Genomic DNA, 12,955 nt, shown 5'->3' with positions numbered 1-12,955 from the left:
GTAAATACGAGATAAAAATTAAAATTATTATTTACATAAATATTATTTTTAAATGTAAGTATGAGAACGAGTATTATAAGACTCGAAACCCTACCAATTCTCATTCCTAATTTGACTTAACGACCTATGATTATTACAAGGCTCAAATTTTCTGTAAAAAAAAATAAAAATTAGAAGGCAAATCCAACACGTTGATTTCTCATTCTCACTTCTGCTGCCACGAGTTAGGCCTTCGATCGGGTTTTCTTTAAAGGGTCAATTTTATTTATTTTTTTGTTAAAGAAATATTACATTGACATGACAAGAATCAAACCCAGATATTTTAATTTTAATTTTCTCTTCCCCAACTAATAAGCTAAAGGTTTAAAAGCAGAATTTCAAGCTAACTTGCAATGGCAGGTCCATCTTATTAAATAGAAGACGTGCAATAGTAAGTAATACCATGTTGTAATGTCATTCATTACATTGTCTCCACAAAGATGTATATGGGGTCTGTTGCATCACTCTGATCACTCCCCATTTGTACCTACCTTGACACTTAAGACAATATTTTCACACTGCTTTATAATTTATTTTCTTAATTTATATCCATCCCACGTCTCATTTTAAATTAAATCATATTTTACCATTTCTTTGTGAATGTGGTTTTATGACATTTTGCTAAAACATGTTTTGACATCATCATACTATGAATTTTTTTTTATATTTTAAATCAAGCCAATTAATTAATACCATCTCAAACAAAAAACTCTCCTGTGAAATTGCACTTCACATTCACATCTACATTTGGAGGCAGATGTACGTATGTCAACAAGAATGAAGAAAATCAAATATTTTATCTTAGAAGACTCTGCTTCAAGTCCCATAAGAAAATGACATAGAATATTAAATGAAAAAAAAGGGAAATATTTTCTTAATCATACTTTAGTTTCTTGGATGTATTCCATCAGATTTGTATATAGAAGACGAAAAAGTTTACCAAGAAGAAAGAAAGAAATATATATTTTTGTTTTGGTACTAACGTGGTGTACATTTACATGGGAAATTACTTAATGTATTAATAAATATGATTAAAAGGAAAAGACGAAAAGCAAAGCGTGTAGAGTACTGTGTGGGAACTTGAGGGTCACGTCTGAATTAATTAGTGAGACGAAATGTTTGAGTTTTGAGACATCCAAATTGGCCAATTTGTTGGGAAGCAAGTTCATTGATTGATTCATTGTATTCAAGTCAAGGTCCGTTTTGGGTCAAAGTGAAATATAAAACATAAAAGAAGAGAAACAAAGATGAAGCTATTTTCCTTCAATTTACGCGTATCTTGCTGTTTTTCTTTCCTTGGTAGCCGAAGCCGACAACTACACGGTATCGTTTCTGGAAGACTTGTTGGCCGACTTCATTTCATCATTAGTGCTTCCATTGCTGTGAGTTGGAGCTATCACATTCTCAACTTTTTACTTTCTGCAACTCAACGGAATCAATTCACCTTTCACATTGACTCCAGACACATTTTTAAGTTTTCTTTTCTTTGGCCACTCTTATTCTTTGCCAATAATAATAATAATAATAATATAATATATTACGTTGATTATTTAAGTTCTACGGTCGATGAATAGGTATTTGGACACATACGATATCAAATATATCAACTGATATTGTATGTGCATGTTGATTGTTGAGAATGACAGAATGTCGTATTAAAGAATTGGCAAAAGAGATAAAAACTCATTTTAATATTTATGTCTAAAATAATCTAGTCTTTTAACTATATCAATAACGTGGTATTCCTACTTTTCACATATAACCATTCGTTTATCATATAATTATTTCCATTTATTTATAAGATTCAACTTAAAATAATTATTTATTCTTATATAATATTTATTTTATATTATTTTATATATTAATTAGATTAAAATATTTTTTAAATTTTTATAATTTTATTTATCTTATTTTCTAGTCTCTATAACCTCAAATAAATATTTTAAATTTTTATATTTATCTTTTTCAATCCTTTTTATCCTTCCAGATTTTTAATCATTTTAGTCCTTACCATAAATTTTATTTATAACATTAACTATTTTGTATTGACGTGATAAATATATTAATTCAATTTTGTGTGTCTTATGCCCAATTTATTTTGTTGTAGTTACTTTAAATTAAATCTCTTGGTGTTATGTGCCTTTTTTATATCCTTGTATATAAGGTTTATCGTTGAAACACCCTTTTTTTACCTTTATAAAATTGAAAAAATTTACCATATCAATACAAAATATACATTAAAAAAATAATGATAGAGGTTAAAAAAATATAAGTATAAGAATTAAAAATATTCATTTGAAACTATATGGACTAAAAAGGATTGAAAAGATAAATATATAGATTAAAAAATTTATTTAAACTATAAAGATCAAAAGGTAAAGTAAATGAAACTGCAAAATTAAAAAAAATATTTTAACCTATTAATTATTTTTAGACTAAAATGCTCCTAAAAATTATTCTCTTAAATTGATAAAATGTATTAATTATAAGTTTAAAGAATATGCACTTTAATTGGTTAAGAAAAAAATGAACATTAATTAGGAGAGAGAAATAATATACAATATGTATTATCATTGATTAAAAAGATATAAATATTAATTAAGAATAAAAAAGTATTAAAAAAATTATTTTAGAAGAAAAAAAATATTTAAGTTGGAAAATTTTATTATTATTAACTAAATTAATAATTTTTTTGAAAATTTTGATGAATTGCATAATTAGATGTAATATATAAGAAGGGGGCATTACTCATTCACGTTTACGCGTCACATGTGGGAATAATAGTTCGAAGATATTGAAATATATTTTAAACAGCTAATTGTGAAATGATAATGGAAAGTATATGCATAGTGTGAATTTACTGAAATCTCAATATTTTTCAATAGAAAGTTATCATTTCATTATCTTTTGAAAAACTACAATTTTAAAAATAAAAATGAAATTTGTATACATGTTAAAATTTATATATATATATATATATATATATATATATAATATTCTATGCCTCTATATTTATTTAAAAATATTTAAAATTTATTAATATTTATTAAATTAATGTAAATTATATTTAATTTTAAATTTCAACATTTCGAATTCAAATTTTAAATTTGTAAAATAAGTAATTTAATATTATTTTTAATTATTTAAAAATTTAAAGATTAAACAGTAAAAAAATTATCTACACAAAAACAGAAAATAATTTTTATATACAGGTATATATATATATATATATATATATATATATATATTAGTTTAGAACTTATTTTGTTATTATTAATTAATTAATTATCGTTAATTCTTATTTTACATTTTTAAAGCGCCCTTATGGAAGACAAACCTTCCGGAAGAGAGTGCGTGCTCTTTGCTGGATAATTATACTTGAAATTCAGTGGGCCTTCCGCGTAGGATGTGCTTTTGAATTTTGTACGACAAGTTTGAGAGTAGTCAAACAACTTATTTATTAATTATAAACTCCTTATTTAAAAAATTATTATTATATCTATCATTTGTAAAGACATATCAACACATATCAAAATAAATTTCTAACTAATACTTAATTGACCCACTAATTAATATATATATATATATATATATATATATATATATATATATATATATATATATATATATATATATATATATATATAAAGTTAGATGCTTTTATTATAGAAGATAATCTTATTCAACTTAAATAAAATTTATTATAGAAAAAAATTATTATTTTTAATATTAAATACAATTGTTTATCAAGATATATTTGACTAAAGGGTTTTTCTTGGTAGTTGAAGGAAATTTACACAAAGAAGAAAGAATGAAAACATATGCTTCATATGATTATGATAATAATTACAAAATTTAGATATAGCTTCATAAGTATTATTGGTGATACATCTTAATTAAAGTTAGAATTATATTTCAGTGTATATTAATAAGACATATATTAACTATAAATGCAAACTACAAATGTATTTTGATAGAAAAATATAACTAAACACGTCTAAAAAACTATAATTAAATTTTATTTTTGATAAAAATGCGTGGATGGAGGTAGGGATGGTAACAGGGTGGAATGTATATGAATTTTTCTATATCTCTTTCCCCATTTGTGTACTTTATACTCATTTCTATACCTGGCGAGTATGAAATTTGTGTCTTCATCCCTATATTTGTTAGGTAGCAGATATACATGTATCTATCCTGTATTTGTTTAAAAGTTAATTAATTTTTTTCAAAAAATTATAAAATAAGAATTTTAACATAAAATAATTATTATAAAATTACATTAATTAAACTTTACTTTACATGAATTAAAAATAGAGTAAGAAACTATATAAATTTTAAATAAAAAATAAATCAAATATTTATAAATTTTTAATGAATTGGGTATCCCTCATCAAAGTAGGGACGGATTCAAACATTATTCACAGTTATGAATTTATGGAGGTTTGGAGTGCATTATATATCTGAACATTACATTTTTTTATATTAATTTTTAACATAGAATATTTTTGACAAAAAATATTATTTTTTTATTGGAGGAAAATGCCTACAGTTTTATTTTAATTATTAGTTGCTTCAATTTTATGAGTTTTGGAATGTTATAATGGGATGGGATATAATTCAAAAGAGTTGTACATATAATTTCTTAACTTAACTGATCAATTTTTTTTTATTTAACTGAAGGATATTTGTTTCAAGATATAATATTGTATTCTTAATAATAAAATTTTCAAGAATATTACATCCACCAATGATATTTTCATGAATATGTTTGATATTATTAATTTTATAAACTTTTTATTTAATTAAAAAAGAAAAGAAATGTAAAATGAAAAAGTGAGAAGAAATAGTTATTGAAAAAGAAATAATTAACTCCTCATAAAATTATAAGATATTCATCCTTCATCATATATAGAAATGAGAAACCAATAAAATATAAAAGTTTTACATTCCTAACAATAAAACATTTATAAAAATATGTTTTTTTTAACCTTTTAACAAATATAAGAATAAATATTTTCATCTTTATATTTTCAAAAATACCAAAATAGTACTTGAAACATACGTCTTCTAACTGTACATGTTGAGTAACAATAGTTAGAGTAACCATAAAGTCTACTTATTTATTCATAAAATCAAGTCTGTCATTATCCAATACATGATACATCCATGCAGTGAATATATACAGTTCAATAAAAAAAATTACAAAATAATTAGGAAAAGGTGAACGTCACGATTTTCATATTTCTTATGATAATAAACATAATTAATGTAGTATATACAAAAACTGCACGTAACTTGGAAGCTACCAAAAAATATAGATCAACTTGAACACTTGTGATTTTTTCCTAAATATTTCCTCGAATGATGACATCCTTCATCCGTGTGAGTTGTGAAGAAATGAATGAGTTTTCAAAAGTTTATACTAGTAGTAAATTGCAAATAGTAAATAACTAGCTAAATAAATTTAGATATGCTTTATTAGAAATGGGGCCTACATCTTAATTATGTTCATACCATACTGTTTCGGGAGGATAAGTTTTCGGATTTTAATTTAAAATTTAGAAGTGGTTCCTTAATTTTTTTTATTTTTTATTTATAAAAAACTGCTCGAATAGTTAATTAGAAGTAAGATAGCTAGTAAGCCATAGACTTGGCATCATTTGGTTTTGCAATTAAGATACTATATATGAATAGGTGCAAAAGAAAAGGAATAACAAAAAAGTCTTAGATAAGCCACAGACTTGGCATTTGGTTTCGCAATAACGAGGAAAGCCATAAAAGGGACGGTCAACAATGGAGAAGACTAACAAGCTACTCAATAAATGTATACTCTTATTCTACATTGTAAATTTTTATATATTAAATACAAATTTTTATTTTATAAAATATTTTTTAAATTTTGCTGAGAGACTTCATATCTATTTCAATATTTGTTTATCATAATTATTTATAAATTAAATTTTAATATTTTTAAATAAAATTAACAATAAATAAAAATAATATTATGTTACAATATAAATTATTTATCATAAATTTAAAATATAATTTATATATTTATAAAAAAAATATAATTTATATGTTTAAAAATATTTATTTATATAAAATTTATACATAATTTATTATAAATTTTAGTTTTATATTATAAATATTTAGTCTGTATAATATGCTTAATATACTCAATATGTATAGCTGCTGAAATAGAATCACACGGAAACACAACCACTCATATATCCAAGTCAAGTCAATGAGAATTGCAGTCAACGAGAGAACATCCAAATCGTAAAATATCAACTTGCCCTTTCTTTATAGGAAAGTTTGAGATTGACCACTACATGAATTTCTTCTTCATGCACTTCTTTTCATGTAAACATTTCTCTTTTTTCCTTGTGGGGACCTTCATCTTTAGTGTATATCGCAAATATTTCATCCACGTATATATAGACACGATCATTATATGTTAAATTTTCGTTTAAAAATATTTATTATATATTATGCTTTCATGCAAACCTTATAAATTATTGATCCAATGAATAATATATATAGCTAAAACGGCTTTAATAAGGGAAAACATTACTCATACTATTTATAATTTTATGCAATAGGTTTAAATATATATTCTGTAATTTGAGTAAATATTTTTCCTTTTGATTTTTGTTTGTTTGTATTCATATCAAATCTAAATATTATGTTTTTTTTCTTCTTCTTCATTTTGTTATAAAAATACTTAAGTAATTTCATTTAGTATTGTCACATAAGTATTTTTATAACACATGACAACGTTATGTAAAAGTCTTTTAACAGAAATACCAAACATGAAAAGCTTAAATATCATAGAGATTAAAACAAAAAAAAGTATATATAAAGAATAAAATCAAAATGGAACAATCTGCGGAGAGTATACTCACATATATTTGAGTTTATATAAATTCCTATAACAATTTTGTATAATTTTTTTTTGTCTCTATATTACATCAATTATGCTTGCTTCTCTTACATCCCATTCACACCACATTTTATTTATATATGGATCTCTCACCATTTTCTATTACTTTTTATTTATTTCTTATTCTACTTTTTTCCTTCACCCAATCACATTCGATCACATAGTGTGAAAGAATAATCAATTAAAAATAAATAAATTGATAATATATATCACATTTTGGGGTATAAGATATGAGAAAAAGAGAAAACTAAATGAAAAATAATATAATAAGTAATATGATATATAAAAAGAAATAAAATAAAATTAAACAACAGTTATATATTTTGACTTATACTATAAGTAGTTTAAAAGTCTTATCCTGGATTATTTTTAGTTATAATTTTTTTTTACACGTAATATACAGAAATTAAACATAAATATTAAAAAAAAAAAAACAGAAGAAAAGAACTATTTCCGTTGTTTTAGAATGCGCGTCCATCACTTTATTAATTGCATACATAGACATAAAATAAAGCGTAGACATCATAGAAATGACGAAACTGTATGAGACTGTTTTCTTGGCCTCATTTTCGTGCTACTTTCCTCGCAACAAATTATAATAAAAGTCCTCACCTTTATCTCTCTATATATTTCACCCTATCTCATTCTCTTAAATCCAATTAAACTATAAACCACTTTAGTTTCTCCAATTCCCTCTGTCCCTTAATTCAGAACCAAATCAAATCCTTCTAGTTTCTTCCATGGAACCAACGTGCATCGACACTTCCCTCAACCTTAACGTTATTCCCTCTCCCTCGCCCCACATCGACCATGTGGTAATTATCATTACTCTATTACTATAAATAACACGCCAACCTCAATCTTTTCTTCTCTCCTGTGATGTGACTAATTGCTAACGTTGAACCAAATTCTTCTTTATCAGGCACAAGTTTTGGTCGAAGAGTTGCAGCGTCTAAACAGTGAGAATAAGAGGCTAACTGAGACGCTCAACCACGTCTGCGAGAACTATGTTGCTTTGCAGAAACATTTGAGTGAGTTCAGTCAACTGAGGAACACAGATGTTGATAAAGAAGCCACGCCATCGCTGAAGAGAAAGGTCGAGAGTGACAATAATTGTGTGAATCTGTTTGGTATTAACGCTTACACGGAGTGCAGCACTACTACTGAGGAAGAGTCATTCAAAAGGGCCAAGCATAATAGCACTTCACCAAAGGTTTACAAAGTTTCAGTGCGGACAGATGCATCTGATACTAGCTTAGTAAGTTCTTCAATGTTAAGTTATATACCGTTATTGTATTTGTGTCAGAAATTTAAGATCCGCTAGTAATACTAGTAATATGATTAACATAGAATATATAAGTGGAATAATTCTCACCTTCACCAGAGCTATGATTTGATTTCTGAGTTGAGCATATGCAGAAACAAAATTTGATGTGTAAAACTAACTTGGACCCGAAATAACTTGATTGAATAGCTTTTAGATTATTTTTGAGTGAATATTTGGAGGTTATAATAGTACTAACTGAGGATCCTTAATTTGTTTTTGGGTATTGAAGTATGTGAGGGATGGATATCAGTGGAGAAAATATGGTCAAAAAGTCACCAGAGATAACCCCTCTCCTAGGGCTTACTTCAAGTGTTCCTATGCCCCAGGCTGCCCAGTGAAGAAGAAGGTAAATTAGTAGCAATATGAAACAAATTAAATCAACTATGTTGAGTCTTGAATTAAGAATTAAGAATCGAGAAAAAAAGGCAAAATTTTGATTTCTTTTTTGCAATCATGACCATGTGTTATAATTAGGTGCAAAGAAGTGTTGAGGACCCTAGTGTGTTGGTAACAACTTATGAAGGAGAGCACAACCATGGGCAACCTCAAATGGAAATATCAATGAATTCAAGCCAAAGTGATAGCCCTAGTAGTGCAGGTTCAGTTGCCATGAATCGGAGTGCAGCAGGTCCAATTGTAACGCTTGACTTGGTCCAGTCAAAGTTGGTTGACATAAATGCACAAAAGTCATCTATCCAGCAGTTTTTAGTTCAGCAAATGGCTACTTCTTTGACGAGAGATCCTAATTTCACAGCCGCACTTGCTACTGCCATCTCAGGAAGATTTCTAGAGGATACTACGGTGGGAAAACGTTGAATGAGTTGATAGAGATATGTATTTCACTGAACATATATGAATTTTGTTATTTTGCTTGCTTATTATTAAGTTAGTAAACATCTAGAGATCAGTATATTATTCTACGCAGCATCTCTATTGAATATATACTCTAATTATTGTTCTGATCTCAACTTTGTTGACATCGATCATTAAAGTTATTAAGTATTTCTATTTTAGTACTAGAAGATAATAATTAAGATAAATACATTACTCTAATTATTTCATTTTACAAACAAGTAGAATATATGAGGATTGGAGTAGAAATATATATTTTATTAGGCCAAACATATTTTCTAATAGAAAACTAAGATACGACATCACAATTTACATTCAAATTAGAAGCATTCTATCATAGGTTAAGTCGTAAGGAAACCTTACAATAAACAAAACAAAATTGATACTATTTATTAGAATATTTCTTGTGAAATTTCCATCATAGTAAGTAATCTATTGCAGAGGGTGGTCTAATCTACACACAAGCCCATTTCGTATGTACCATTAATACGACAAGAGAGTAATTACCCTTATATAAAAAGTTACTGCAAGAAAAGAGTTATATAAAACACGCATCACGGTGTTTGTTTTTTTACGGGAAATTCTACGTATGACCCTATAAATTTCAGGTGTTTCTTGACAATTTTAGTTGAGAAAACTGGTGGGTACCATAGGGAAAAGAAAACTTCAACGGCAGAAGCACACACACGAGAGAAATAAAAATAGAGAAATAAACTAAAAAAGTAACGTGGTTCAGCACTTCTTGCCTACATCCACAAACACACTCAACAAGTTAATTTTATTAATCCACTTGCAATTTTTACAAGGATAAAATTGCAAACCCTCTCACACAATTTTTGCACGAAAAAATTGTAAACCCTCTCTTGACACACAACTACCCAAGTCCCCAATACACCCAAGAACTAGAGTTGTTGTGGTGAGTAGACCCAAACTATCATCCCTTATTTATAGTAACAGTCTACCACTTCCCTTTTTTAAAACTACCCGATGTGGGACTTTGGAGGATACCCACACACTTTGGGCACAACATATCCTCCCTTCATCCAAAGTCTCACATTAATCCATCATCATTCACAAGTTTTCTGGCGAAACTTGGAAACCTTCCTTCATATGACCTCCTCTCTCATTTAAGGCGGTGACCCCCTCTGCAGGTCGGGTAATTATTCTCATCTCACATGGCTTTTCTTCTTCTAAGGCACAATCAAGACCCTGGTGGACTAAATATTCCTGGATTGTGCATTGTCATAAGGAGAAGTCTGGCCCACGTATTGCTTCTTTTCCTCCCTGGTACACTATTTCTCTTCCTCCCTTGGTCAAAACCTCAATTCTTTTTTGATGTGGAAGATTGGACAATGTTGCAATAGCGGAAGCACACACACGAGAGAAAAGAATTAAGAATTAAGAATCCCACAGAGCCCCACCACACCAACCTGGCTCTGATACCACTTGTTGGGTACTAGAGGGAAAAGAAAACTTCAATAGCGGAAGCACACACACGAGAGAAATAAAAATAGAGAAACAAACTAAAAAATTAACGTGGTTCGGCACTTCTTGCCTATATCCACAAACACACTCAACAAGTTAATTTTATGAGTTTTTCATAAAGAATGAACTAAGTTTGTGAAGAAGAATTTTGAAAGTAATAGTGTTAAAAACAAAAATGAGGCTGATATGGAGAAGGCCGGTTTTGACAAAATATGAATCAAGTTTGTAAAGAAGAAAATTTAAACTAAGAGTATAAAAAACCATGAGGCTGCGGGCCGGGAGAAGAATTTTATTGCAAAAGGTTTTATTATTTTAAATGGTGATCATTTGGTCTTTGTCACAAGAAGAAGGTGTATGATTATAGTTTCATTTGGTTTCACTGATACGAAAATTTTGTAAATCTGTGAACATGAAGGTAAATCTAATGTTGGCTTTATTTTTATTGATCTATATATTTAACTGTGTCAAAACATTTTAATTCATAAAGGTTGTTTATAGTAATTGCATTTTTTAACGGAGTCAACAATTTATACACTCACAGTAAAATTGTTTTTATGTTATTATTCAATTATAAATTGTCATGTATGAAATTACAATAGTTGTTCTAAAAATCATATTTAATACGATTTTTAATTTGTTGATGATATATATATATATATATATATATATATATATATATATATATTTATTTATTTACAGTGAGTTGTGTTGTGATTGTAACAGCGTATACAAAAAAGCAGTGTACAAATTAACCAAAATGCGCTGTAAAATATTTTTGCCAAATTTTTTCCTTAGATGCAAATTCTATCCATGTTAATAGCTAGCATACAAATTGGCAAATCAAATAATTTAGTGATTGCATTGTAATGATGAATAAAAATCTTATCATAATGTTAAAGAGGAGACAGTTAGATTTTGCTGTCGTTAATCGAAAGAAAGCATATCATGAATAACTTTAAGCAACTTATTTTATATTGACTTAAAAGAAAGTAATTTATTTTATTGTAGTTTACAAAGTGGACTTGCTCATGATTTTACACAACTTGAAAGTCTTTTTACCGATCGACCATAAAGGGCTTTTTGATTTATTTATTTTTTCATTCTATAGTTGTTTTTGGCTTTATAGACAAAGTCATTACAAGATTAGAGTGATATATAATTACGCTTCTTAATGTGATTAAGAGTTTGATATATACATAGGTTAATTAAGTATTTGTTAGAAGAAATTAGTCTTTTAAATTGATTTTATTAATATCCGGAATAATTTGTTTCAACTCTCTGGTACGTGATCTCCAAATTAATAGTATAACTCTAAATCACCAAATACCAAAACATTTCCTTACTGCATGCCGCAACCCCAAAAACCGAAGAAAAAGTGATATATATTTGCAATTGTTATGAAATGTGGAAGAGATTCCCACCCACGTACCCTCAAATATTCCATCCAAATAAACTAGAGAAATTTTAAGCACTACTGACATTGAAGATATGAATCCAATTAATAACTTACAGAAAAATTATATATATATATATATATATATATATAGAGAGAGAGAGAGAGAGACAGAGAAGGGTTCAAACGATACTGGTGTAACTTTTACTAAGTGTTACACCGTTCAATAACTTTATATTAAATGTGAATTTTGAAAATTCAACCGTTAGATTGAAAGTTCATATTTCTTAGATCATATATATCAAATTTTATATTAATCTAAGATGATTTGATACTTCATTCTCATAAAACAAAATTGATGTAATATATACATTATTTTAAAATATACTAAAATATGAACACTTTGATTACTTTCAAGTTGTTGTTTAATTTTAACAAAATTTGACATATATGATCTAAGAGATATGAACTTTCAATCTAACGGTTAGATTTTTAAAAAAATTCACATTTAATATAAAGTTATTAAGTGGTGTAACACTTAGTAAAAGTTACACCGGTATCGTTTGAACCCTCCTCATATATATATATATATATATATATATATATATATATATAAGATCTTGCTATGTTAATTTCTTCCAAACGAGTGAGAAACTAAATCTGTATTCATGTATATGATTCTTACAGAATGTTTAAATTGGTGTAAAAATAGAGGCAAAGGTGTGGGAAACACGGAAGAGGGAGATAATTTCTGAGACAAAAAAAAAGCTTCAAGTGAGAAAATTGGGGGAGGGGGTGGAGAGAAGAGTTGTTTGTCTATTTCTTTGTAGTTTTTATAAAAGTTAAAAGGCTTAAAAATATGTTTTTAGTTATAAATTAAAGGTAAATTTGTTTTTAATTTCTTAAATTTAAA

General features: G+C 27.1%; 1 protein-coding gene across 1 annotated transcript; it reads left to right on the top strand.

Moving 5' to 3' along the window:
• The first annotated feature begins 7,627 nt into the window (after positions 1 to 7,627).
• Positions 7,628 to 9,274, top strand: LOC109817102 (putative WRKY transcription factor 40). Its single transcript, XM_020382296.3, has 4 exons — positions 7,628 to 7,800; positions 7,908 to 8,243; positions 8,542 to 8,658; positions 8,787 to 9,274. Exons 1-4 carry the CDS (start codon positions 7,726 to 7,728, stop codon positions 9,126 to 9,128), a joined length of 870 nt encoding a protein of 289 aa, XP_020237885.1. The 5' UTR covers positions 7,628 to 7,725; the 3' UTR covers positions 9,129 to 9,274.
• Positions 9,275 to 12,955: the final 3,681 nt, after the last annotated feature.

The sequence above is a fragment of the Cajanus cajan genome, chromosome 6 (genome assembly GCF_000230855.2).
Source record: "Cajanus cajan strain Asha chromosome 6, NIPB_CcT2T_4, whole genome shotgun sequence".
In the NCBI taxonomy this organism is placed as follows: Eukaryota; Viridiplantae; Streptophyta; class Magnoliopsida; order Fabales; family Fabaceae; genus Cajanus; species Cajanus cajan.
This window is presented reverse-complemented; position numbering and strand designations above follow the sequence as displayed.

Coding starts and splice junctions, on each gene's coding strand:
- LOC109817102 (XM_020382296.3), top strand. CDS start 7,726: ATGGAACCAACGTGCATCGACACTTCCCTCAACCTTAACGTTATTCCC. Junction 7,801..7,907: donor CGCCCCACATCGACCATGTG/GTAATTATCATT, acceptor CTTCTTTATCAG/GCACAAGTTTTGGTCGAAGA. Junction 8,244..8,541: donor ATGCATCTGATACTAGCTTA/GTAAGTTCTTCA, acceptor TGGGTATTGAAG/TATGTGAGGGATGGATATCA.